The 27,362-nt window shown below is 53.0% G+C and overlaps 2 protein-coding genes across 4 annotated transcripts; one reads left to right on the top strand and one right to left on the bottom strand.

The window, feature by feature from the left end:
• Positions 1 to 5,899: 5,899 nt before the first annotated feature.
• Rasl10b (RAS like family 10 member B) lies at positions 5,900 to 17,755 on the top strand. Of its 3 annotated transcripts, none has more exons than XM_013347207.2 (4): positions 5,900 to 6,054; positions 9,133 to 9,489; positions 14,646 to 14,770; positions 15,307 to 17,755. In XM_013347207.2, the coding sequence occupies exons 2-4, from the start codon at positions 9,274 to 9,276 to the stop codon at positions 15,575 to 15,577; spliced, it is 612 nt and encodes a 203-aa protein (XP_013202661.1). In that variant the 5' UTR covers positions 5,900 to 6,054; positions 9,133 to 9,273; the 3' UTR covers positions 15,578 to 17,755. The 3 variants fall into 3 exon arrangements, with proteins under 3 accessions (XP_013202661.1, XP_013202662.1, XP_005349418.1); XM_013347208.2 differs by lacking the exon at positions 5,900 to 6,054 and adding an exon at positions 6,327 to 6,548 and having other exon boundaries at positions 9,138 to 9,489; XM_005349361.2 differs by lacking the exon at positions 5,900 to 6,054 and adding an exon at positions 6,327 to 6,548.
• A 455-nt stretch (positions 17,756 to 18,210) lies between these two features.
• Positions 18,211 to 26,469, bottom strand: Gas2l2 (growth arrest specific 2 like 2). The gene is made up of 6 exons (XM_005349360.2): positions 25,736 to 26,469; positions 23,759 to 24,000; positions 22,836 to 22,943; positions 21,744 to 21,840; positions 20,917 to 21,169; positions 18,211 to 20,051 (listed from the first exon to the last, which is right to left on the bottom strand). The coding sequence occupies exons 1-6, from the start codon at positions 26,118 to 26,120 to the stop codon at positions 18,563 to 18,565; spliced, it is 2,574 nt and encodes an 857-aa protein (XP_005349417.1). The 5' UTR covers positions 26,121 to 26,469; the 3' UTR covers positions 18,211 to 18,562.
• Positions 26,470 to 27,362: the final 893 nt, after the last annotated feature.

The following is a 27,362-nucleotide window of genomic DNA, read 5'->3' as shown; positions in this document are numbered from 1 at the left end:
TGCTACTACACCTTGAACTCACAGAGATCTGTTTGTCTCTGCCTTCTAGGCACTGGGATTAAAGGCGAGTGCTACCACACCTTGAAGTCACAGAGGTCAATCTCCCTCTGTCTTCCAAGTGTTGGGATTAAAGGTGTGTCCTACCACACCCAACTACTCTCCCCCTTTTTTTTTGTTTTTTGCTTGAAGAACTTTAACTTTTAGTCTGCATATATTTTTAACACACTTTAAACCATTTAGAAATTTTCTTTGTCTTTGAATCTCTCTTTACTGTACATCTCTCTTTTTCTGACCACATGAGTCTTTCATTTACCAAGCAATATCAGTAGGACTAAAGCTGTTGCTTTGGCGCCTGGATACAGCCCATTCCTTAACTTTCCAGCCTCATGGCGGAGATACAGGCTGCAGCCATGTTTATAGCCACAACTCTATGGTGTTTCAAGGTCCCTACCAGCCAGCGAGCTACAACAGACAACACTCAAGTCCTCTCTCTGTAGCCGGCCCTCCTGCCTCAAACAGTCAAGAGTTTGCCCTGGCAGGATAGCCCAGAAAGCCAGCATTTTCAAACGGCGCAGCTTTTTTCCTGCTACGGCTGAAAACCGAAAAGCATGTGTTCAGTTTTTCGTCAACACCGTTTAAGTGTTTCGTGGCAGGACCTCTTAATGAGCTGCAGGGTTTTGCAGCTAAAGCTGAGTCAGGAAGCCTCTCTTAGATGAGAGTGCTTGCTTGCCTCTAGCAAGCAGAGTAGACCTGAGAAATTGTTGCTACCACGTCGGGCGCCACGGCGGGGCTGCGTCCCCAGCACCCCGGCCGCCTGGCTAGCTTATGCCCCGAAATAACAACACACAAACTGTATTCTTTTAAACTCTGCTTGGCCCATTAGTTTCAGCCTCTTAACCCATTTCTAATAATCTATGTAGCACCACGAGGTACGCTTACCAAGAAGATTCTAGCCTATGTCCATCCTGGGTTGGAGCTTCATCACGAGTGCCTAAGAGAGCAGAGCTACCACGTCTACCCGGGAGAGGGGAGCATGGTGTCTCTCTCCAGAGAGCAGAGCTGTTGAGTCTGAGCTCACTTCCTCTTCCTCCCAGCATTCTGTTCTGTTTACTCCACCCACCTATGTTTTAACCTATGAGAGCCAAGCAGTTTCTTTATTATAATTAACCAATGACCTTCCTCCATCACATCTCAAAGCAAACTGTAGTTCCTGAAAGAAGAGTATGTGCCCGGGCAAGCAGAGAACAGTTTGATGCCAGGGTGTGCCCGCCCCTGAAACTGAGGCCTCTCTACCTGTGTTGGATAAGAACCGCTGTTCTCTGCTGGCCTAACTGAGCCAATCGGTGATGTCTGACCCCTGGGGAAGCCACCTCTCACTCCACCCCAGGCAGAGCTAGGGAGGGATGCTGCTTCCATGAAAGGGCCTCCTGAAGAGACAACAGTCTGCTGCCCCTGCCACAGCTTCCCTCTAGACCCCTCTCAAGCTTGGCCAGATTGGGAGAGCAGGAGTCGGGTTCCCCTGTATCCTCTCTCCTTGCTCTGAGTGTGTCTCTGATGCGAGCTGGAGTTAAGAGGGCAAGGAAGCAAACACATTGGAGCTCTTCTGGGTCAGAGTCCCTGAGTGTCTGTCCTCAGCCAAGCCTGGTCTGTGTTGTGAAGCTTGGGACACTGGAGCCAGGTGTGTGAGGGTAAAGGTTACCCTAAGAATGCTTGTTCTTCTGTTCTTGTTGGGATTTTTTTCGGGGGGAGGGGGGGTTGGGGGAAACTTCCTTGTGTATTCATCAATAAACTCATTTACACAAAATAAAGTTTGTGTGTGTACTATGTTCTCAGGTCTGACACCCCAGGATAAAACATAGCCGACCAGAGAAGGGACATTAGTAACCCTTTTTTTTAATGGCTCTAGCCCTCCCAGAGGTTCAGCTAGATGAAATTAGGATTGAGAAAAAGCCTTTATCTCAGGAAGCCACCTGGTGTTCCAATTCTCAAGTCACCTCCCTTCAGGAAGGTGTGTGCAGGGAAGCCAGTCTCTCTGGCAGCTGTTCCCAGACACTGGGAGAATGGCAGTGGTGGTCCCCCATCCCCCTGGATTGTCAGTATCTGCCAGCATAGCCAAGGGCAGGAACATAGAATGGCTGCTGCGGGGCACCTGTTACCCAGGTTGTCTCAGCACTCAGGTGCAAAAGCCTCTTGAACCCAGGGCCGGCATGTTCCCAGCAAGTGGGAGAGCCCGAGATATCCAGAACTGTTGTGTATTGCTTGAAGAAGCCCTTGGGCAAGTCCTTGAACATCTCACAAATATAGACAGGGTCTGGAGTTTTCAGCACTTAATTGCTCAAAGTAGTTGCTTTTGGTGTCTAGACAATGAGCTGCCTTTGGCAACTGGGAGCCCTCTGCTGGACCTCCAAGCTCTAGGGGAACCCTGAGAAAGAAAGAAGGTCTCTAAGTTGAAGTTCAGGTCAGGCTACCGAAGAGCAGTCTTGGGCTCTGTCTGGGATAAGGTCAAGCAAAGTCCCCAGACACACCCAGCTCAGGTGCAAGTCACCAGCAAAGCTTTCAGAATGATGTATCTTCATATTGGACGAGTGAGTCAGGGTGAAGGTGAGATGGCCCAGTGGTAAAGGCATCTGAGAATCTGATTCACATCCCTGGAACCCACATCGGGAGAGGAGAGAACCAACTCCCGGAAGTACACACAAACCCACACCATTGCATGTCTGTGCCCATATGTACACAGACAATAAATTGCTTTAAAAATATTTAAGAGTGTTTCCCCGTGCTCATCTACAGCAGTACTTGTGGTAGAATGGTAAGCACTCAGTGCCCACAATACCTGTTTACCCTGCTCATCTGCACTTGGCATCACCTGCTTTTCAGGGCGATGTGGCCGCACATCTGACTGCATGGCAGTTCCTCTCACTCCATAAAAGCTGCTCCCCTCCCACTCACTGTACCCAGCTTTGCTGAGTCCTGAGGATGGCCATATGCTCCAAGCAGCTGACCACCCTCCCACACCCCCAACCTAAACCTGTTTTCAGAGACCGCACTGTTCTCTGCCCCTGGGAGGGGCCTCAGGTATGTTCTTGCAGAGGCCTCTCCAGTCTGGGCCTTCCTCCTCCCACTGTTTGCATTAGTACTTCCGGTCTTGCTGGGACCCTGATTCTTCCCTGCCACCCTCAGCTCTAAGAATCAAGAGCCTGTTTATTTTAATAGCTGGTATAGCACTTGGGAAAGATCACACCTCCCCCGTTGTTACCCATTTCTATCTCCTGAACACTAATCCTAGAATCCCAGCCAGCCCCCGGACATGGTATTAGCAGCAAGGACGTTTCTTGAAAAGTTTTGAGTTGGCTTTGGACTTGCCTCCTCAGGTTTCTAGTTTTGCTTTTGCCCTGCCGTTCTTGATGCTGCCAACAAGGGGCAAGCCTCAGCTGGGGGTTGGTCAGACCTACATTCTTAGTTGGAAAAGTGACTTTGAGCTGTTTAGGGAGCATTGTTTGGGGACAACACTGCCAAGGATCAGATCCGCCTTCAGGCAGAATCCTAACACCTTAGCTAAGAGTGCCTGTTGGTATGGAGGATGGAAAGGCAGGAATCAGTCTTAGCTGACTCTGCTTCCATTCACACTCACAGCGGGCCTCTGATGGGACAGGTGGGTCTAGCCTGTCCATCTTCCATACCCTGGCCTCAGATGCTACAGAGGGCACACACAATTGCTCATCTAGAACCTGAGTTTGTGAGCTTGCCCCTCAGTCACCAGGAATCCTTAGCCACAGTCACAAAGGCAGACAGATCCAAGGACCAAACCCCTTTAGCTTTTCCAACAAGGTAATCGTAGTGACAGAGAAGAGTAAACAGGGCCCAAATCAGCTCTCAGCAGAGCAAAATGAATTAGCTTCAGTTTAGGGAAAATACTACCACTGTTTCTTCTTTAAATAAAAGCAGTGCTTTAAATGGCATGCCACTGAAGGCTAGTATGAAGTCCCATAATCTGTAGGGTAGAGGCTTTCAAGGTTTCTTATTTCTAGTCCTCAAGCTGAAATGGACCTATGTCCCAGGGGAATAATTGAAAGCTTCAATCCTCAGGCAAGACGGGGATGAAATATGTTTGAGATGCAATAGGAAAGAGTGTCCTGGATGATTTATTTAATGAAGCTAAGAGGATGTCAGTGACTCGACTGGAATCCCTTGGGATCAGTCACATCTAATCTCCACCCAGCCCCAAAGTGGTGCTCTGAGAGAGGGGCCCCGACCTTTCCCAGTCCTCAAGCCCGCATCCTAACTCCAGGAGCCCACCTAGAATAAATGGGAATACTCTCTCTCTCTCTTTCTCTCTCTCTCTCTCTCTCTCTCTCTCTCTCTCTCTCTCTCTCTCTGTCTGTCTGTCAGTAATGCTCATCCAGAAAGGTAAGACCACACACTTGGGCTCCATACCGTGCAGTGTGTAAAGGTATCACACACCTTGGCTCATTTCTGCCCTGTCTGCAACAGTGGGGGAAAGAACTAGAATCTGTTTCATAAATACAGGCTCCTTCTTGCCTCCATCACACAGTACAGGGCAGGGCTGAAATCAAATACAGAGCTGTCTGACTGGGAAGCCAGGCTTCTGAGCACTGCACCTTCTGCCCAGCAGAGATGGAGACAGCCGTCGGGGAAATGCCCAAAACACAGAGCCCAACGGGAGAAGGGGAAGAGGGTCTGTGAGTTAGTTGGAGCTTCAGAGGAGGATGCAGTCACAATGAGGAAAACCCTTGGCGGATGGGCACAGACCAGTTTCTCCTTGCCATGCCCAGCTGTGATGTCCTGCTTCCTATCCATCCAGTACAGGACAAAAGAACGAACTCCTGGTGGTTTTGGGTCAGTGATAGTTTTCCTTGTCAACTTCACTGGATTTGAAATTACCCAGGAAACACATCTCTGGGTGTGCCTGTGAGGGTGTTTCCAGAGAAGTTTAAGTGAAGAGGGGAAACCCACCTGAATGTAGGCAAAGGGGAAAAAAATGCATTTAACCTAGCATTCACCTCTGCTCCCTTCCTGGCTGCCCACATACCGCCAGCCACCTCTCATTCCCACCACTTCTCCTTCTGGCCACAACAGACTGTCCCCCTAAACCACGGGCCAAAATGAACCCTATCTCCCTGAAACCACCTTTGTCAGGTATTTGCTGCACCAAGAAAAGAACTAGAAGAGGGTCTCCGAGACTCTTTTAGGGGGGCAGAAAGCAATCAAGAAGGCACACGAGTCACAGTTCTAGGTCAGAGGATCTATGGGAGTTCTCTCCTTTGGATCCCAGGGAATCAAAACCAGGTCCTCAAGCTTGGCGGTAGGCACCTGAACAGGCTGACATCTTGCAGCCAGAGACCTTGTCTTAAACTCTCCCAACATCTTCTGGCCCCATTCTTCCAGCCTGTGGGGTTCTGTCAGGTCTCTCCACTCTCTCCTAAAGCCCCTACTATTGTGCCAAGCCTCTGCTCTGCCCTCCCAGACACCTTGACTTCGAACACAGGGATTTGTCTTTGGCTTCCCACTGGACTGTGAGCCCTCTGCTGAGCTTTTCCATAGCTGCCTAGCTAGTGACTCAGCCTTTGTATTCCACATTTTGCATTTAAATACGAGGACTTACTCATCTTTTCTTAACCTCAATGATCTCTTCTGTAGAATGGGGAAACAGCCTGTTTCATGGAATGTTCTGGGGCTTTAACTTGAGGATTTAGGCAAAGCTCTTAGCATACTAGGATGTTAGCTACTGATTAAAATTTGTTGATGAGGATTGCTTGAGAATAAATACAAGAGAAACTGCGCCCTCAAGCCTGGCAAATGCTGGGATCTCACAGAGGAGAGGGACTGCAGTTTTAGAGGAGTGGAGGTCATGCTTTGGCAGGGGCCCAGCTTTGCTTGGCGCTAGCCTGGCCTGCTGTTCCCTGCCGCAGTGAAAGGCGAGAGTGACCACCCTCTACTCCGTCCTCCGGGGGTGGAGGAGCAAAAGAACCTGGATGTCAGCACCCAGGGCAGGGCACACGCTGGGCAGCTGCCAGTCACTGACTGACCAGACCGGTAAGGGTCGGAAGGACAGACCGTGGGGAGGAGGGGACCAAGAGCTCAGCTGGGGGCAGGGTGGGTGGCGGTGAGGACAGACAATCGCAATGAAGCCACAGGCTCCGGGGCCTTTTCGGTCCCCGGCCCCGACTCCTCCAGGTTTGAGCCACATTTTCCCGGGGGAGAGTCAGGAGGGAGATGAAGGTCGAGGTTAGGAACTGGGGAGCCGGTCTCGCGGCGCCCAAGTGAATCCGTCGGGCTCGGGGACCCAGCGGATCCCCCCGCGCCCGCCTCCCTCTCCGCCGGTGCGAGTCGGGCGGCGCGCTCCGCTGGGCGAGCAGCTGAGCGACCCTCAGTGCTGCGGCCCCCCGCGCCCCAGCCCGCCTCGCCCGGGCCGCGGGAGGCGCCCCTCACTCTCCCCCCGGGCGGGGGAGCCCAAGGCAGCGCCGGAGCCCGGGGGGAGCGCGGCCGCGCCGGCCAGGGCAGGGGGCAGGCAGCCAGGACGGCCCCGGGTAAGCGGGAGGAGGAGGAGCGGGGTGACCGCGGGGTGAGGGGCGGCCCGGAGGCGGGGGGCGGAGGGGAGGAAGCGGCCGCGGGAGTGGAGCTGGAGCCGGAAGCCAGCGGGGTTCCTGCAGCCCCCACACCTGCCACCGATCGGGTCACCGGGTGCCCGGCATCCGCCAGTGCCCCCACCCCTGTGCGAACGTGGTGGGGACACACCGCGCAAGCATGTAGGGCCCGGCCTTTAGGATCCTTAGAAGCCCCTGACCTCCCCAGTGTGAGGTAGAGACCCAAGTCCAGGCCAGGGAAGGGACTGGAAAGAGGCTGTGGCCTGAGTGTGTGACCCCCTGTCTATTGCCTGGAGCTGTCTGCAGATCACTGCAGAATGCAGGCCCTGTGGAAGCTCAGGGGGCTTGGGCCCTGCTTCCCGGGACAGACCTTTCACCCCACTTAACTAGGCATGGGTTTAGTAAAACGCTTAGACCCACGATCTGTGCCTGGGAAGAAAGAGGAGATATCTGTCCCCTTTGAGTTGGGGACCGGGCCACACTTAGGCCTGGTAGTTACAGAGGCTGGCCCCATGCCTAGGGGGCTATTCTTGCCCCTGCTCCTTGGCTCCTAGACTGTACCTGGTTTTTGTTTCTGCTACTACTAAGAAAGAGTTGGTTTTTGGGCTTGAGAATCTGCAGGTAGGGGTATATCCTGAAACCTCCAAATCACCACACCCAGAGTGACTCCAGACTCTGTTTCCTTGTTCTTTGCCCTCTCTTATTGCTCCGGACTCCCCCATCCCCACCTGCTTGTGCTGTTATGTAATTAACCCAGCTGAGTCTCTTTGCCAAGCTGGCAGCATCCAGGAATGCCCCGAAGGCCTAAGGACCTTAAGGGATCCTGTGTTGGGAGGGTTGGTCCTGTCTCAGCTGGCAGCAGACTCAGCAGAGAGCACCTGTTGGGGAAAGGACATGCATGAGGCACAAAGGAGGTTAGAGTCCTAGACTTAGCTTCCCTGAGGCCCTGGGGTCTTGTTTTGTTGGTGGTGGTTTATCTCTTCAACAAAGTGAAAGGCATCATAGGCATGCGCATGGGTGCCCAGGCACACACACCACAAGTACGTGAGTCCACACAACAGTAAATCGTGACTCCTTCCAAGATGGCCAGGAAGTCCGACTGAGCATCCAGGAAAACCTTAGGTGGCCAGCAATCACTGTTCATTGCTTACCCACTCTGTGCCAGGCATGGGCTTTTCCATGAACAATCTCACCATACCTAGGAAGTTTCTTGGCCAAGGTCATACTTAGGTGAATGGCAGGGCTGGGAATCAAACCTTGATGGCTCTCACTCCAAGCCCTGTCTTTTATTTACCATTGCACACATGTACATAGCAATAGATTGAGTGCTTTAAACCAGGACAGTTGAAGGAACATTGAGCTATGAATCGAAACGATTCATATATATATATATATATATGAAAAGAACATGCATCTACCAGAACACACAGAGACAGAGGCTGAAACCATGGCACCCTCAAGACCTAGTAAATCCACCTCCCTGTACCCATTTACTAACTGTGGCCACCATTCAACCCAGGAGGAAGGTTGTCTCCTTCCAGCTGAGAGATTTACTTAGGTTGTCTTGGAAGTGGGGGCTGTTGGCTCCCCTTTACATATGTGTAGCGCATGGCTCCAAAGCAGGTGTTTCACCCACAGACCTACAGCTAAAAAAATCATCAAAGCTGGGGGTTTTGTCCGAGCTCTAAAAGTCACAGGCACTGAGCAGGCAGAAAACTAATGAATTCATCTCCAAGTCCAGCCTCTTCCTGAGCAGCAGCTGTGTGCTGCGAGGCCCTCTGAGCTCCAAGGGATGTCAAAGACTCAGACCCTGCTTTTAGTCTGTCGCTGTTTAGAGTCACTATGCTTAAATATGATAAGCCGCACAACCTGTAGAAAGTAGCGGCAGGTCCTAGTTGTGTGGTTTGGGGCTACACCGAGCTTCTCTGAAGCGCAAATAGGAATACTTTTCCCTTAGGGGTATTGTATTGACCGAGGATAACGGCGTCGTCGGGCTGGCAGCCAGTGCTCAGCTGTGTTGCTCTCCGGAGTCAATGCAATCACCTAGTTCAGTGGGACTTTGGGAAATGCTAGGGGCATTGTGGGTCATCATGGTAACTGGAGGCTGCTATGGGAAGTTATCTCCTGAGAGCCACAAAATGAAGATGTCCGAAATAATGAGTCCTGCACTAAAAGAGCTTCCTCCCCTGAGGATGCCAAAAGGGCCTCCACTGAAGTCAGGGTGTGAGACCCAGAGGAGGTACCATTTATCCCAGGTTTGGGGCTGGGCCTGGAATTTGAATCCAAGTCTAGAGCTGTCTCCGCTGTGCACTGAAGTAAGCAGGTTGAGGGGAATCGGGGCACCGTGCACAGCAGGGGTTGCAGGAAGGTGAAGAAGCTTGAGGGGATAGATTGAGATAGTGGCTCTGGAAAAGCGAGACTTTCCAAGTGGCAATGGCAGCTTCCGCAAAGATGCAGAGGTGAAAAATAACAGCACAGGTCCAGGGATGATGACCCAGAGCACTGAGCCCAACTCTTGTCCCCTCAGTCTAGGTGGTGGCCGAAGAGGGCCAGAGGCAAGCAGAGGGAGCAATGGTTGGTCCTGACGGTGGCTGAGCCCCCAGCCCCTGGAATATGCAGCCCGGAGGAGCCCCAGGCAAGGACGCGGTGGCGGAGTGGGGCGGGAGGCATGGTCTCCACCTACCGGGTGGCCGTGCTCGGGGCGCGAGGTGTGGGCAAGAGTGCCATCGTGCGCCAGTTCCTATACAACGAGTTCAGCGAGGTCTGTGTGCCCACCACCGCCCGCCGCCTCTACCTGCCTGCTGTGGTCATGAACGGCCATGTGCACGACCTCCAGATCCTGGATTTTCCACCCATCAGCGCCTTCCCTGTCAACACACTGCAGGTAAGCTGCCCATGGAGGCAGTCAGGAGACAGGGGAGAGGAGATGCCAACCCTCTCCACCTCTCCAGCTCTGGCTCCACTGCCAGGAACTCCACACCACACTCTGGGCCTCCCTCCTTAAAGCCATCCCAAGAAGCTGCTTGTTTGTGTGCTAGTGAATTTCAAAGATGTTTGATGATTGTTTAATGTGTGCCAGGCCCTGCACTGGGCACCAAGACTGAATAGTCAGCAAATGCAGAATATGGAATTTGCTTTCAAGGAACTCATAGTCTGGTGAGAAAGGACTAACAGTTATTGTGCGATGTAATGAAGGTTGTGATTGAAGGTGGTATGGGAGAGCTAACGCAGCCCTGGCTGGAAGGGTCTACCATGCTCAGGTGTACTGCGTCGCGAAGGTGATGTCTCAACAGAGTAGAGGCAGTGGAAGAAGAACTAATAACCCTAATGCCTGTTCATAAGCCGAGCTCTCCTGCCATGGCCTCACACCCTCACTGTCATCTGTAGAAGGGCAGGACAGACTGAGACCTGAGAAGGGATGTTCTCAATGACTCTGGAGACCCCAATCAGATCCTTTGCCCAAGGCCTTTTCTCTCAGGAACCCTTATTCCCAAGCCCCAGGACAGCCTCACGGACCCCTTGCAGAATTAGATTTAACCATCCCCACTGCCCGCACTCCCTCCCCCACCCCACTCCCAGGCACCTTCCCCAGCTTTAGAACCAGAGCTTTCACACCTCTCTCTCCTTCTGGCTTGGGAGGAAGTTGGCTGCAGGGGAAGCGGAAGCAGAGCTCCCCCGATGGGCCAGAGAGTGCAGAGGCTTGTGGGCATTTCCTAGAGACAAGAACAAGCCCTGGCCAGTTGTGACAGCAAATTCAGCCATCTCTGGCTGGGGCCTGATGGAGCTCAGCTGCCCCAACAGGAGAACCTTGGCCCATCCTGCTGTGAATATTTGACTCAGCACCCCAAGGAGAAACCTGGTCCAAGCATGTGATCCACAGTGCCTGAGAGGTCAGGACCTTCTACTTCTCACTTGGAAATTTCAGTGAAATCTGGCTCCATGCCAAGTGCATCTTTCACGTTCAGTTCGTATCTGTCTTTACTAATTTCAGAATGGGTCAGGGGCATAAATGCCTGAACTGTGGCCTCGCACAATCCCTGTTCCGCCTCTGCCCCTTCTCCCTGTAGTAACCCTCCCTAGCCATTCTCACTGATGGTTCGTTGACACTCAAGCAAGAAACCATATTTTCATTTGGTCTCCCCTTTTCCATAAAAATCAACCCCACTATGTACCGTGTCTTGTTTTGGGCTGTGGCTGTGGCTGTGGCTGTTGTTTGAAGCTTAGGATAGAACCCAGAGTTTCCCACATGGTAAGTTATCTCTACCACCGAGCTCCATGCCCAGACTGCTATCTTCTTCTCGCTGTTTTCATTAAGAGACAGGCTATGGCTATGTTGCCCAGGCTGGCCTTGAATTTAAAATCCTTCTGCATAGTTCTCAGGGTAGCAGGATTACAGGCATGCCATCTCCAAACCTGGCCCTTGCTTCTTTAATTTAACATTTTGGTTTTTGTTTGTTTTGCTTTTGTATTTGTGGGTTTGTTGTTTTGATTTGTTCTTGAGGCGTGCATGGTCTTTCTATGTAGCCCTGGCTGCCCTGGAACTCATTATGTAGACCAGGCTCAAAGAGATCCATCTATCTCTGCCTTCCGATCTTGGGATTAAAGGTGTGCAACACCACACTTAACATTGTAACTGGAGCTAATATTTCCTGCCTCTGTCTGGAGGACATCCTCACTCTCTAGACCATTTGGGTCAATGCCAAAATAAGTAAGTAGCCTATGTATAAGTCAGTTTGCACGTAGGTCACGATATTTGCAGGAGCGGTTAATGGAAATGGCGTTGCCAATTCAAAAGATAAATAGACATGGGATTTACAAAGTGTCTCCAAAGTCCCTTCTCTAAAAGTTTTATGTGTATCCTATGAAAGTCTGGGATTTTTTGACACTCTAGAACAGTGGTTCTCAACCTATGGGTCGTGACTCCTTTGAGGGATACCCTATCAGAGATCCTAAATAACAGATCTTTACATTATGATTCATAGCAGTAGCAAAGTTACAGTTATGAAGTGGGGACAAAATAACTTTATGATTGGGGTCACCACAGCATGAGGAACTGTATTAAGGGGTCGCAGCATTAGGAAGGCTGAGAACCACGGGTCTAGAAGATGAGAGAGGATATTTTCAGTGTGGTCTATCTTTGCGTAGTGAAGGTCGTGCATTTTCTATATAGTTAAGACTTGTATGTTTCTGGTTTTGGTTTGGTTTGGTTTCTTTCTGAGAACTACTAATATTATTTGCCTGTTTGGGGTTCTTATTATTGGGGGTTTTGTTTTTGAGGCGGGGTTTTGTGTAGTTCAAGCTGACCCGGAACTTTTTCTATAGCCAAGGATGACCTTGACCTCCAGCCTCTCTGTCCCAAGTGCTAGGATTAAAGGCAGGCAGCACCACGTTTGTGTGATTCTCCTCCTCCTTCTCTTCCTTTTCTTCTTCCTCTTCCTTCTGTTTCTGAGACAGGGTCTCCCTACATACACAACCCTGGATATCGTGGAACTCACTATATAGACTAGGCTGGCCTCCAACTCACAGAGATCCATCTTCCTCTGCTTTCCAATCTTGGGGTTGAAAGTACGCATCACCACACCTGGTGACCCTTTTCTTCTTGATTGACCCTTCTATTAGATGCTAAGATCTCAAGGATGCCACTGCGGGAGCACAGTTAGGGACTCTGAGTACAGAAGTCTCAAGAAGGGACCTTGAAAGCTCTACAGTCAAATATCAACCTTAAGAGTTTTGATGGCTGCTTTCTAGGAATAAAATAAAGTAATGCTTCCTAGAGTCTGGGCCTGTTACCTTCCACAGTCCCTTCTCCTCCTTCAGAGCAGGAAGCTGAAGTTAGAGGGCATGGGCAGCCTGCCGAAGGAGATGCCTGGAAACACATGGCTAAGGCCAGGTGACTGAGCCCCTAAACTATATCCCCGGACTTGGACCCAATTCCCATTTCTCGGCCTCTGTTTCTGTCTTTGTCAGCTAGGGGCCGAGCCCAGGGCCTTGTGTGTGAGAAGCACATTCTTTACCACTGGGCTGTGTGTTCAGCCCATTCTTTGACTCAATCCAGCCCACAGATGGCCTCTGGGAGAACAAAAGAGAACCCTCCATGGAGCACACTGGCAGGAAAGCTGAGCGTTCTCCATCCCTCCTTTCAGTCAAGAAGTGGAGGGACAGCCCAGCCAATCTGGGGCTTTCTGTCGTTCCCTTTAGGAAGCCTCCTGAGAGGAGTGAGTGGGAGGCATCGTGGAGTCCCCTTGAGGAGGCAGTGTGTTGGGGGAAGAGTGGGGCTGCACCCTCAGCCTGGCAGCCTCTTTCCAGCAGCCGGGGGAGGGCTTGCAGAATGGAATCTATCCTCCCTCCCTCTTCCCAGGGGTCTCCATTCCTCACGTGTGGTGGGAGACGGGTTGTATGCATAGGCCTGCAGGCCCCTGACACCACCAGCACCTCCCGTAATGGTGTCCCACCAAATCAAGGTTTCCTGGTCTGGGAGAAAGCAGATGTATGGCTTCCTATATTCTTAGCTCTGTCCTCTGCATCCTGCCTCTGCACCAGAAATTAAAACCTCAGCACAGAGATGCCACATCATCTCCCCAGGGGAATCCACCGCAGCATCTCCCGAGCCTTGAAGCTGGAAGCGCCATTCTGAAGTCAGATTCACACTCTACAGCTGCCACCCAAGTCTGCCCCCTTCTGCTTCAGCTGAAATTCTTACCTCGACCGCATGCAAGCTGGGCCTGAAGCTGGGCCTCCACATTCTTCTGGCCTTCCTTTTTGTGTGTGCTGAAGATGGAGCTCAGGATCCCATACGTACCAGGCTCTGCCCTATGACTGCAACACACCCCTTTCCTTCCCTTCTTCTCCGTGGGCCCTTATGAGGAGAGACCCTAGTTTCCTTTGCCCCCACAAGGCCTCTGCCCCCGAAGCTTTGGGAACCTCCTTTCTGTACACTGTCTTCCCTAACATCCTTTTGCACTTACATCTGATGGCAGATTAACTATCTAATTAGTCCTTAAGGAACCTTCTCGTTAACACATTTAGTCTTTCCAAGGGCCTATTCATCTTGAGCTGAAGCCCCTCCATGAGAAGTTCTCACAGACAGAAGTATTTTTAAAAACATTTAAATAGCCAAGCTAGGCATGGTGGTGCGTGCCTGTAATCCCAACAGCTGAGAGGCAGAGGCAGGAGGACCAAGAGTTCAAGGCCAGCTCGGGTTACATAGGAAGACTTAGTCCTTAAAGCAATCCCATCTTTCTGGAACTCCTTAGGCTTCTGTTCTATGCCTCCTCCGCCCCCTTCTGCTTCCAGTCTCATTTTTTTTTTTTTTTCCTGGTTTACTACATTCAGGCTGCAACCCAAGGTCTGTTAAATTAGGGATAGGATTTACCTTGCTCCTGGTTGCGGGTACTGTGGGTTTCAGCACCATGGAGAGAGCTTACCAGTTTGATTACTGCGGATCAGAAGCTAAAACCCCGCTTAACAAGGGACAAAAGTACGGAGTGTATAAAATGGAAAACAAAACAAAAACAGGGTCCTGGCCCTCCTGGGTGCTCACTGCAGTTGCGAGGAAACAGAAATAGGATAGCTGTAACTAGGGTATAATCCATGACCTCAGACACAGGAGAGGCTGGACACAGTCCTCTGCTTGCAGGGAGGGTGGCAAGTCCGGGCTGTCCTGGGTGGGAGCTTCATGTAAGCCTTGGAAGATAATACAGTAGGTAGAATCGGTCGGTCAGGGTTGTGCTCTTAGGGGGATTCATAAATGCGTGTTGAGCAAAGGACTGGATGGATGGATGAATTAGAGCTAATCTCCAGATCCTCACAAGGTAGTGTGGTGGGCCAAAAAGTCAGTCAGCCTGTGACTTGCTCTCTCCTGACTGGGGAGGAGAAGTTACAGCTCTGAGCACCTGCGTGCTGGGGAACCTGGCCTTCTGCGGGGGAGGGGATAGGAAGCTCCGGTGTGGTGTAGGTGAGAACACTGTTTGACAGGGTGGCTGGGGGCTGGGAGGCCTCGTGGCTGCTCTGACAGGGGTATTGGCTGGGGGGTTGTTACAGGAGTGGGCAGATGCCTGCTGCAGGGGACTCCGGAGCGTCCACGCCTACATCCTGGTCTATGACATCTGCTGCTTTGACAGCTTTGAGTACGTCAAGACTATCCGTCAGCAGATCCTGGAGACGAGGTGAGGAGCTGTGACAGTCTGTTGTCTCCGTGGGCGCCTTAATGGTGGCCTGTCTCCAAAAAGGGGGACACGGGCAAGGGGTGGGGAACACAGGTCACAGGGAAATGTATGCCTTTTCTGGTTCCCACGTGTCCCCCCCCCCCCCTTTCTCTTTCTTCCTTTCTTTCCAACTATGTAGCCAGGCTGGTTATGAACTCAAAATCCCCCTGCCTCAGGCCCCCTAGTGCTGTAATTACAGGTATGGGTCACATAACCTTACTTCTATTGACTCATTTTGGGACCCCTGCTTTTTACATGGCGGTGAAGAGCAGGGGCTGGGGGTACATGGCCTCAGATCAGTTGACATATAAGCCTCAGTTTCTTTGTCGGTAAAATAGACAATAGTACCGACTTTCTTGCATCCAAAGACGTGCCTTTTAGAGATGTAACCTTCCCCCAAGGGGCTGGGGCTACACCTGGGTCAGAGTACACGCTAGCTCGGAGTCCAGTGGTTTTTGAGACTGGCAGCGTTTTCAGAATTCTGTTTCGACCCTCAGGGTGATCGGCACCTCCGAGACGCCCATCATCATCGTGGGCAACAAGCGCGACCTGCAACGCGGACGCGTGATTCCGCGCTGGAACGTGTCGCACTTGGTGCGGAAGACCTGGAAGTGTGGCTACGTGGAGTGCTCGGCCAAGTACAACTGGCACATCCTGCTGCTCTTCAGCGAGCTGCTCAAGAGTGTGGGCTGCGCCCGCTGCAAACACGTGCACGCCGCCCTGCGCTTCCAGGGCGCGCTGCGCCGCAACCGCTGCGCCATCATGTGACGCTGCTGCAGCACTGTCCCAGCGGAAGAGAGGGCAGGGCGGGGCCAGCCTCCCTCGGGACACGTGGGCTAGAGCGGGAATCCCCGGAGGAGAACTCTGGACTCCCGGCCTGAAGCGCTCCTGCAGCCACACACCTCCCCCACGAAAATCAGAGGGCGAGAGGGAGCCTCCCCGCCACTCCCCAGTCCTCCCCTCCAACCTGGGTCTCCCTGGGACAGTCACCTTCAGTGCTGTAGTGTAGTGTAGTGCCCGGCCCCAGGGGGCGCCACAATCTGAGGGCTGAGCTTGTGAAATGGAGGGTGGGGTGAGGAGGTGCTGTCTTGGCCGGGCCCCGCTCATCTTCCCTACAGTGTGTCTGTCTTTGCCACGTGTCCCCTTTTGCAATGTCTGTCCACTCAAGTATCTGTCCGTCCTCATTTGTCCTGTCTTCCCTTCAGTGTCCCTCCCTGTCCCCCAGCTCCGCTCACAGGGCTCTCATTTCGTCCATCCCCTTGTCGCAGGTCCTGGCAGCTTTGCGATGCCTTCTCACCGGCAGCGCCACTGGCACAGGGCAGAGAGAGGCAAGTGGCCCAAGGACCAAAGCCAAGGGGTCCGAGGGCTGAGGTCTCAAAGCCGTCAGGGAGAGAAGGCAGAGCTCTTCCTCATCCAGGGAGACCTCCCTGCCCAGCAGCCCCCAGAGACGCAACCACCTACTTTCCAGCCTTAACTCAATGGTCCCTGCCGGGTGCCCCTCACCCTTCCTGACCCCAAAGCCAGATGGGCCCCGGGCTAAAATTCCTTTTGTTTGACAGTGTGGAGAGGAAATTCCCCTAAGGATAGTTTTCTCTCCATGATGCTAGGTCCTACTTCTGCGTTACCTCCTGCACTGGGATGGTCTGCTGTATTATGGAAGGTTGAGTTGTGGGGGACTGGGGGTGGGTGGTCAAGGTGGTGCCCAGGAGGGGGTCAGGTTATGCCAATGGTAATTCTGTGTCCCAGTGCCACCTCAGCCCAACTGCTTAAGACTCTGCCTCCATCAGGTCTCAGGTTGTCTTGATCAGTCTGTGTAGGGGCAGAGCCGAGAAAAGAATAAGGGAGCTTCTTGTGCCTGGGGGAGCTAGGCATGCATCCCCACCCGTAGGTGGAGGCCCTCAGGATCTGACCCCTTGTCCTAACACCAGGTTGGCCCTATGCCCTAACTCACCCACCCCATTTTCCCCGGCTGCCTGGCCGGGTTTCTACCTCTCGTCACCGGAGCTGATCACTGTCAGTTTTGTACCGATTTAGAAATAATAATCCTGGAGATTCTAGGAATGGCCTGAGGGACTGATGGGGGACTTGGAGGGAGGGGGGAAGAAATGGTGGTGCCGCGTCCCCTGCCCCGGCCGGCTGAAGAGAGTTCTTGAGGCTGACCCCTCAGCCTCAGCCCTGATCCAGTTGGGAGGATAATAAGAACCCTTTGTTAAGAGGGGTACATAGGATGCCTGGCCTTTTCCCGGGCTGCAGTGCACAGACCAGGAAATCAGGTACCCAGAGAGGTTATGGGGAGGGATCTGGGGGCGGGGGTAGGGGTGGGGAATTTGTGGTGTTCCCGTGTGGGAGGGAATCCATGATTCTCTCTTCTGCTTCACCTACTGAATCTCACTCCCTCCACCCAGCGGGGCACTGCAGTACAGCAGCAGCCGCCCTGACCTTGGGCAGCCCAGCATTCTGGGTTCTAGTCCTTGCTGTCCTGCAAAATTTGGGGCTAGTAACTTGCCCTCTCTGAGCCTCCCTCTGAAATAGAGGTGGTGGCTCCCCTTCCCCACACTTCAGAGTGGCTGGAAGGGTTAGGAGAGATGCCCACTTTCCTCTCCTGCAGCCCCACCCCTGGTTCCACGGGGCGTGGGGTAAAGATGGTAGCATCTCATGTGCCCGATCACCACCCCCAACTCTGAGGCACTTGAGGCGAGGGTGGGGGGATCCAGGCCTCTCTCTGGCTGCCCCCCCCGGGGGGAAACCATTGGAATGTAGCCCCCCTCACCCTTTCCTCTTCATCCCAGGTCTTGGATTTCAGGTCCCTTCACCCTCATTCTGAATCTCTGTCCTTCCCTTCCCCAGCCAGGGTTTCCCACACAGGGTCTGGAAGTGTGTGACACCCATTGAGCTGTTATCGGAAGTCAGATTAAAAATCAGGGCGTGTTTTCCCTCGTTTCTCTACCTCGGTGTCAGCTCTGTTGCTCGTGGAGGGTGGAGTGGGTCCCCACCTCAAAGTCCAGGTCAACCCAGGGATCAAAGGGGCAAAGGTACTGATAATCACAGTCACACAGAGGGTACCATCAGCTGCCTTCTCGACGGCCTGGAAGACTCAACCCTGTTTCTGCATCTTCCTCTCAGGCAGGGGTCAAATTTAGGGCCTCCGAACATAGCTTCCTAGACACAGATGTGTGATGGCTGCCATCAATCAGCTCTCTTCTCCCTGAGTGATCCCTGTTCTCAGGACCAGGGGAAATCTTTAAAGTCAAGGGTGGCCTTCAGGAGCCTGGGGGGGGGTGGGGGGGTGGGGGAGATACCTTTGTCGCTGTCCACGGTTCTGACCACCAGGACTTCGTAGAATCCTCCCCTAGCTGACCGCTCCCTCCGCCTTGTCCCTATCTCCTCCAGCAGAGGCAACAACATTTGAAGTTGCACCTCACTACCTTTCCTCAGTCTTAGGGAAAGAACCCCCCAAAAAGCTGAGGCTCAAGGACAGACCCACGTGTGTTTAATAACTTACAGCTGGAGAAATGTTCAGAGGCTGAGGAACTGTTCTTGGGGTCAACAAAAAGATATGGGTGCTCCCCACTGCCGCTACCTGATGCTGGCTTGCAGTGGAAGGTGTGGGCTACCCTTCTGCTCAACTGAAGAGATGGGGTCTTCACACTACTCCTGGCCAAGGCCCTGTGCCAAGTCAGGGACCATCCTTCCTCACACATACATTGGACTGCATACAAAATTTTGGTGTGGTCCTCCCCATTTGTAGACTCTTCAGACCCAGGACTCTTCCTCAGGTCGAAGTGGGGTTCCATTGAGCTGCAGGGGCTCCTGGCTCTCTGAAGCCAATGAGATGCCGGCTTCTTTCTTTTTCTCCTCCTCCTTCTTTTCACCTGCTCGTTCCACCGGGCAGGTGCCCGCTCCCTTGCTACCCAATGTAGCTTTCAATAGCCTGCTTCCAGGAGCTGTCCTGGCTGGACCCAGGCAGAGGTAGGTCAGTGGCTTGGGAATTCTGGAAGGTCTTTTCTCAGGCCTGTGGTCTCTGCGTGGCCGCATTCTAGGTCTCAGCTTCAGTTTGTAAATGGATGGGATTTTCTGAGGCTTCCGGAGGGTTCTTTTACCCTTGCCCAGACAAACCCCAGCTTTGTCAGAACTGGGGTCTGAGCATGAATGTGTGGGAGCCTCCGGGGTGGCGGGCCCAGTCCTGGTGGAGCAGTCCTTTCCTCTTGTGGATGTCACAGTCCTCATTGGGGTACTCTTGGCAGTCAGGTTTGCCTTTATCCTTGGTCCACTCTCTCTGGATCCTAGCTTCTCTTCGGGACTTCTTGGGCCCACAGCTGGCTTAGGCGAGGCTTCAGAGTCTACTCTCCAGGCTTTCCGATCCACTTTAAGGAGGGGTGGGGGCCCCTGAACCAGTTCTTGGATAACTTTGTCGTAAGGCCCCCCAGATTCAGGCCACTTCCCACCCAGGCTGGGAACGTAGACTCCACTTCGAGGGATGGCTTGAGACCGTGTACCCCAATCACAGGCAGGCCCCACCTCTAGCAGTTTCATGTTGGCCACAATCTCCTCGTCAAGGCTATGGTAGAGGGCTTGCTCTCTGGTCCTGCCCAGGGGCAGAGACGTGTGACCCCCCTTCCACGTCTGTGTGTCTAGGATCCTGGGATCCTCAGTCTCCAAAGCCATCTGAATGTTCATCTGGTGGCCCCCATGGCTCGCTTCAGCAGAGTGGTGCCCATGTGTGGATCTATCCAGGTTCCCTGTGGGAGCCCTTGATGGGCTGGGTCCTCTCTCCATGGAACCTCCACTTTCAGAACCCAAAAACTTTCTGGGTGTTGGGGGCCGGGCAGAGGAAAGTCGGATGGGGATCTTGGTGAACCCTTTGCTAGGGGTTGGGGATTGCATAAATGCAGGTTCACTGAGCTGTGGGGAAACACCCTGATTCAGGAGCCAGATGCCGTGAGGGTTGACTAGGCTGGAGGAACGAGGTGGGGGAGATGGTCCTCTTGCTGATGTCTCTTTACTGGTGGCCTCAGGGATTTGGAGCCTCTGGGGGGTGAGGGCCTTGGTATGGGTTCCTTGTCTGTCTGTATCCTTGTGATCCCAAGACGTGGGAGTCCTTCCTCTGGGCATTTCACCAGGGTATCTATTCTCTCTCTTTCCTGACAGGGTCCTTCCTAGGTCTGGGCTCCTACAGGTAGATGAGAATTGGGAACCGGGTGACAGCATCCTCTGAGATGCGGTCATTGGCCTCTCTTGGGACCTGCAAATGAGACAAACAGGCTGGAAAGAGAAACCTAGGCCTATCCGAGGCATTTCCCATGGGTATACCATGGGGTACTAGAACCAGTGTTCTCCCTAGGATGAACCGAGAGAGCCCTACGCAGCCGCTCTTCCTGCCTGTTCTCCCTTGTTCCCCATACGGCAGACAGAAGGTGACTCCAGCCCTGGAGGTTGATGATGACCAGAGCCTATCTGTATTTGGGGCCAATCTCAGTTTCACTTTAATCATGAAATGGAAGGACATTAAATATGGCCATTCCTTTTCTGGGCCTCAGCTTCCTTGGCCATAAAATGGGTAGATATTTGAAGCAATGAGATGGTCCTTAAGCCCTGGTTTTGACCACAAACACCTGAAAGTTTATCTTGTTCTGTGGCCCTGGGTTGGGGAGTCCAGGGTCTTGTACATACCAGGGGAGCATTGTCCCATTGGGCTATAGAACCCTTCTCTCTCTCTTTTTTTTTTTTTTTGGTTTTTCGAGACAGGGTTTCTTTATGGCTTTGGAGCCTGTCCTGGAATTCACTCTGTAGACCAGGCTGGTCTCGAACTCACAGAGATCCGCCTGCCTCTGCCTCCCGAGTGCTGGGATTAAAGGCGTGCGCCACCATCGCCCGGCAGAACCCTTCTCTTTTAAATTTGGTTTTGTGATATGGCCTCCCAAAGTGGCCCAGGAAAGACCAAAATTCCCAATCTTCCCGTCTTGGCTTCCTGAATGCTAGGACTTCGGGCATCTACCCCCCTACCCGGCACATGTGAAGTTTTGTTGGGGTAGGACATTGTTCCCTTTATCTTGGGGGATGAGCCACTGAGAATATGGAGGAGACCCTTACATATCCCTCTCTTGTACCTTAGTAATGGGGTTGTCTCTCTGATGATCCTGACCTCTGATCTTCGTTCACCATGGGGTTGGGGAGGAGAGGGGGTGGGGGGCCTCAGCCTTCGGCTGGAAGAGGTGTAGGTCCTCCAGTCCACCGGAGGCAGTGGGCTCTGTGAGCGGCTGATGGTCATCGTAGGCTGGGGCTGTGAAGGCCCGTCCTGCATCTTCACTTCGTGCTGCACTGGTGGCCCTGGGGGCTTCAGGAAGCTACCTGGTTTGTGGGCTACCCACCAAGGCCCCCCAGAGAAAGCAGAAGAAAGAAAGGTTCAATTCCTGTTTATCAAACTCATTGTTCCTCCTTCCCATGCTCTCAAATTCTTTTTATTCCTTCTTATAGGCACCAGAGCCTACAGTGGCAGTCCCAGCTTCTACAAAGGGGTTCCGGGGGACACAATCTGGTCAGGGAACCCAACATTGGGATTTGCTGAAAGTTATGTTGTGTTGCCGATCTGCAACTTTAATTCAAATTGTGTGCTTATTCGGGGTTACTTGGCATACTGAAGAGGATTAGGGAAAGACAGAAAACCAAATCAGAAGGGCCACCAGTGTGGATTCCAGGCCAGACCTGTTCTCTACTAAGTAGAGAACATCTCGGACAACGCTGTTTCTGCGTGTCTTTTGCGCCACCTTGTGGTTATTTATAGTATTGCGCCACGACGTCCCTCTGTCTTCACCCACAGTTCCCGCAGCTGGAGCCCTTAGAGATCAGGCCTATTTGTCCTCCCACAGGTAGCCTCCCAACCAGGAGCTATGTCTCTCTAACTAGCCCCATAGGCGAAACCTCCTGGGGAACTCACAGAGGGACGTACACCGACAGGGGTCATGTTTGTCCAGATAATGGCCCAGCGTGTCCCAGCCGCCCCCAACACGCACCATCACGTGGCTCCGGAGGATCTGAGGGAGCAAAGGTTAGATTGAGAGCTGAGGGGAGGACTTTCCCTATTCCCGTATACTTCTTTAATCACGTTTGTGATTGGGAGACAGGATAATTTTCTGTTTAGTCTCAGCCATGACAGACATCACTTGTCAGGGGTGAGAGTCAGACCGGCAAACAGGAAGTTGCGCGCCCACAGCTGGGGACACTCTTTGTTATACAGGGCTCTGCACTTGTCGCGACTTGCAATTGATACGGGACCATCATGCCTCTGTGATGGGTGACAGAGACGGTGGGAGTTCTAACCAACTCTGTAATGAGCCAGGGTCCCATAGTCTTTTCAGTCTTTAATGCCCACAGTTCCAAAGCCGGACCACAAATCCCTGGCCCGTTCCCACATTACAAGACCATTGTCTTGGGATCCGAGAGGCTCAGGTTGCTGGCTCGGCTCCCAGGGATATTCTATGCCCATGGAAAGGCCTTGGCCACGCCCAACTGCTGACCACACCCCTGAGCACAGACCGTCTCTGGGGAGGTGAAGCCAGGCACGGGGGAGGGCTAGTGGGAAGCCCATCCCAGACCTGTACCGCTGCTCACTCTACAGAATGGACAGGTCCAGGGTCTGAGTGGTGTACTTTGGGATCCACATGGCTGGGGTCATACACTGAACACAAACCCAGGGTCTCAGGTCCCTCGCTCTCTGTCCTGTCCTGTGGAATAGGAAAGCGGGGGCACCTTTTTTTATAGACCCCCCTTTCTGCCGGGGGCATCCCGTACACTCAGCTCTGACGGGGGTGGTGGTCCCAGCTACATTGGTGGGAAGATGAGATAGGCTTGTTCACTTTGCCTAGAATCTCCTGGAAATTTCCAAGGTAGGGTAGAGCCTCAAGGTCTGGTGACATGGGGTATATGATGGGTGACTTCCCATCCTTGCCCTCAGGCTCAGCCAAGGTTCCCTGAAAGGAAACCCCATTTGGCTGGCGCTGGAGGTCCCTCCACCTTAGGCCCAACTTACCCTGATGAAGATGAGCGTGTCGGAGTCCCCTACTCGGTACTTGCCCTCAGATATCTTGACCATGGAGAACTGCACTGGGCATGTGCAATGACTCACGAGGTTCTGCACCTGTGGGCCATAGCAGAGACTCAGCCCTCTTCTCTGCCTGAGCATCCAAGTCCATTCACATACGGGGTCAAACTAAACGGGGTGCCTATCTGCCTTCCCCCGGCGGTGCTGAAGTCAGGCCTGGGAGCTGAGAGGCTTTAAAGAGCCCATAGGAGCCACCCCTGTGGTCCTCTTCCCCTCTGACAGTGGGATACAGTGGACTGTGCTGTTTGACCAGCCCGGGGCAGAATCCCGTGCCCATTGCGTCACAGGCCTTCAGCTAAGAAATCTTCCCGAAGGATTGCTTGGGCTCATGACCTGGCGACCACGTTTGGCAACATAGCAAGGGAAGGGAAAGAGAAATGAAAAACAAGAGAGGGGAAAGAGGAGGAGAGAAAAATGAAAGAAAAAGGGGGAAGCCCTATTTTTCCCAGTGGCTGGAATGGGGCTAGCCTCGGGGGAAGAGCCTCCTCCTGTGAGGGGATTCCACTCTGGAAACCGCCCCCACGCACTTCATCTTCGCTTAATTCTCACAGCGGTCACAGAAAATGGCTCCTGTGCCTCAGTCCACTACATGGCCCTGGACGGAGGGTCAGAAAGGTTAAATGATTTGTGCAAAGCCACAAGGTGGGTCGCGAGGATGCCATGTCCTTGGCACCTAGCCTACAGGGCTAAATGAGAAGTGTGCAGTGATGGGCTGGGGCAAAAGCGGTAAGCGGCAATAGCCACTGTCCTACGCGGTGAGGGTAGAGGCTCAGAATGGAGCAGGGCAGCGAGGACTGGGAAGAGGAGGGCGGGGCACAGACTGGGCCTGAGGGCGTGGCCGGGCGCCTCACCATCTGGTCCAGGTTGTGGAAGTGACAAGGCCTGCGGGCAGGGGGTGCGGGTGGTGGCGGATCCGGCGAGGGCAGGGCCAGCTCGCGCCTCAGCTCCTCATCGATCTCCTCTTCCAGATGCACCAGGGCCGGTGCCGCCACACCGAAACGCCAGGCGCGGCGACCCAGCTCCAGCAGACACAACAACACGCTCTTCACGTTCTTGCGCAGCACCAGGTCCTCTGTCTCGAACATCAGCACCTCTGATGTAGGAAAAGGAGAGAAGGGGACACGCGTGGCTTAAGTCCCCTCTAGAGACCATCCCTAGGCTGAGGTAGCAGACACCGGAGGGTGGCTCGGGTTTCAGCATCTCGGGTTGAGGGGGAGGCTGGAAGAGGTCCACACAAGGCCGTCAGGCTAACTGCAGAGGCTGGTGCGTGGGCAAAAGTATTTGGAGCCTGGCTGATCCTAGGGCAGGGAAGGGGGCTTTCTCTGTCCAGCTCTCCTCCGATCCACTTAGCCACCAAGAAGACCCCAGGAGCAGGAAGCAGTTTCTTCCTCTTCCTACCCATCCTTCAGACTCCCCAAATTTAGCTCCAGAGAACCAGGCTGGCCTGACTATAGGCTCTGTGTACCTCACCCTACGAGGCTCAATCCCAGATTCTCTCAAAGGCTATGCGATCTCCAGCTGGCTCCAGAGCCCCAGTTTTGATTTTCTGAAAAATGGGGCTGTAGCCTATCTCAACAGAAAGCAACAGCTGTTTGAGGGTTTGATACTGGGAATGAGAAAAAAGCTACATCTCCAGCCAGGTCATTAGCTTTGATTAACCTTTGATCCAGCCCTTTCCTCCTCTCCACCGGCCAGGAGTTCAAACCTGACCCTTTCTCTGTCCCACCCCAGTTACCTTTGGTTTGGAGGGTTATGCAATCATACCTAATCCCATTCCTGGGTTCAAGGCAAACAACTGTCACTCCCGGAGCCCTGGGGATCCCTACAGGACTGTGTCCCTGATACTCCTCCATCCCCAGCTCTCTTCCCATTCCTTTTTTTTTTAAAGATTTATTTATTATGTATACAATATTATTAGTATTCTGCATGTATGCTTGCAGGCCAGAAGAGGGCACCAGATCTCATTACAGATGGTTGTGAGCCACCATGTGGTTGCTAGGAATTGAACTCAGGACCTTTGGAAGAGCAAGCAGTGCTCTTAACCACTGAGCCATCTCTCCAGCCCTCTCTTCCCATTCTTTAGTCCAGTGATTCTCAACCTACGGAGTTGCGACACTGGAGTCGCGCATCCAATATTCATGTTACAATTCACAACAGTAGCAAAATTACAGTCATGAAGCAGCTGTAAAATAATTTTATGGTATGGGGGGTCACAACAGCTATATTAAAGGCTCACAGCATGAGGAAGGTTGAGAATCATGGCTTTAATTCCTCAGGTTTACTGGCTGGTTTTCTCCAGTTTTCTGCCTTTCTTGTGTTTTGCTATTGCTCCCCCACGGCCTAGTTAATTCTCTTCCCCCAAACCTCTCTCCTTACCCCAAATCTCTTCCCTCTAATTGCCCTTGCTGGTGCCCACAACTGTCCCATTCTGCACATTTCCATTCTGGATCCTATACTATACACTTGACTGGAGCACACATCCCCCTGGGCTTGTAACTTCTGAATCTAGCCAGCACTCTGCCTTCCTAGGCCATGCATTCCTGGGCATTGGACTCTAGTCTCGGTCCTTGGTAGCCAGCATGCACTGGAAACAGAAAAGGTGATTCGTGTCTCTTCATGGATTGAATCATTAACAGATGTTTATTGATCGTCAGTGTGTGTTTATAAGGATTGGCTACGAGGAAAAGAAACTGATACACAAAAATATAGCTACCTCATGGAAAATCTAGAAGAATACCTCAACTTCTGATCCCCCCAGATCTAGCCTAGCTTGAGCCTCCACATAACGCATGTCCCCACAAGATAAGGGTCTGAGATAGATGTGTTACCTTGGATGCCCATCTCCTTGCGACACCAGTGGATGAAATTGGAGATGTTGTCCCTGGCCTGGAAGGTACCTGGCTGAGCAGCCCCGTTGCAGAAAACCCCAGCATGAGGCATGGGAATCTTTTGAGCTCGGTCAGGCGCCTCAGCCAAGAAGGCCAGAGCAGCCTCTGTGACAGTGTTGGCGTGCCGGCACAGCACCAGGCCAGTCTCCAGCACCTGCAGGAAGTTGGCTGCATCAATGTCCAGCCCGTACAGATCCCGAAGCCACTCGGCCAGGTCTTCCTTCATGGCCTCCAGGTACTGTTCGCTGGATTTGAAGGGCCGGATGCTGCGCACAGGAGGCCCTGGGGTCCTGGGCCTCCTCTTGTGTCCCCTGTGCTGAGACATGGCTGGAGCAGAAATTCAGGAGGAAGTAGGAGCCTCCTGTCCCCTACTGCTCTCTCTCTCTCTCCTCCTGCTCCCTGCTAGGTCAAGGTCCTGACTCACTTCTCCTTGGTTCAATAGGTCCCCTTCTCCCCTCTGAGAGCCCAGGGCTTCTGGCTCTGCAGCTTGCTGCTGGCTTCAGCCTCTGGGCCAGGCCCAGCCCCCAATGCCCACATTCCTCAGTCCCTGCCTGAAGTTTCCCTTTGGTGGCCCTGCAAGCGACCTCACTCTCAGCTGCCCAGTCCACTCAGTTCGGCGCTTCCCAAGACTGGTGGAGGTGAGAACACCCCTCTGTTAGGGCCAGACAAGTCATCTGCTGCTTCCAGCCCGCGACTGTCGCCGGCCAGGGAGCCCCGGAACAGCATCCAGGCTGTGGCCTCGCTGCTCTGCTTTCCTTCCTCTCCTTGGAGACAGCAGCTGCTACAAACACTCCTTGTTAACTCTTCCTTCCAGCAACCAAGTGCCTCTGTCCTGCTGCGAGGTCTGAGCAGAGGGAGCAGGGCAGAGAGGGTGGGACTGGGTTGTTGCACCCACTGACTCCTTCTGTGGGGGGGGGCGAGGGAGAAGTGCAGAGCTAGGGGCTTAGAGGTCAATGAGCTCTGAGAAAGAATGAGCATGAGAGAGATCCAGCAATAGAGACCAAAGATGGGAATTCACCCCAAAGCTCTTTGGGGGTGGCATACACTCCCTGGTCTCTCTGTGCCTTAGTTTCTCAGCTGTCAAATGGGAAGGACAATATCTACCCTCTGAGGTAGAGATTTTGTGAGGAACAAAAGAATAATGTAGGAAAACACCAGACCCTCAGAACACACAGGCACAACCTGGGTGAGTCCCAGCTCTCACCCTGCAGCCCGGTCTACACACCGGAGAATCTGTTCCATCCCTGCTCCAATCGTGTGATCCTTCTAGAACAGGCTCATCCCCTGGGCACAGCAATGCATTCATTCGACAAAGATTTCTTTTCGTTGCTGCTGCTGTTGTTTTGTTTCTTGGGATAGGGTTTCTTTGCATATCCTTGGCTGTCCTGGAACTCCCTCTGTCAACCAGGCTGGCCTCAAACTCACAGAGATCCACCTGCCTTTGCATCCCGAGTGTTGGGATTAAAGGTGTGCACCACCACTGCCTGGCTCAACAAAGATTTCTGTAGCCTCTACTATGTACCAGGCATTATCGTGGGGCGGAGAATACAGCAACAAACAAAAATAC

The sequence above is a fragment of the Microtus ochrogaster genome, chromosome 7, assembly GCF_000317375.1.
Source record: "Microtus ochrogaster isolate Prairie Vole_2 chromosome 7, MicOch1.0, whole genome shotgun sequence".
Taxonomy (NCBI): domain Eukaryota; kingdom Metazoa; phylum Chordata; class Mammalia; order Rodentia; family Cricetidae; genus Microtus; species Microtus ochrogaster.
The sequence above is the reverse complement of the archived record's forward strand: the minus strand, read 5'-3'. Positions and strand labels throughout refer to the sequence as shown.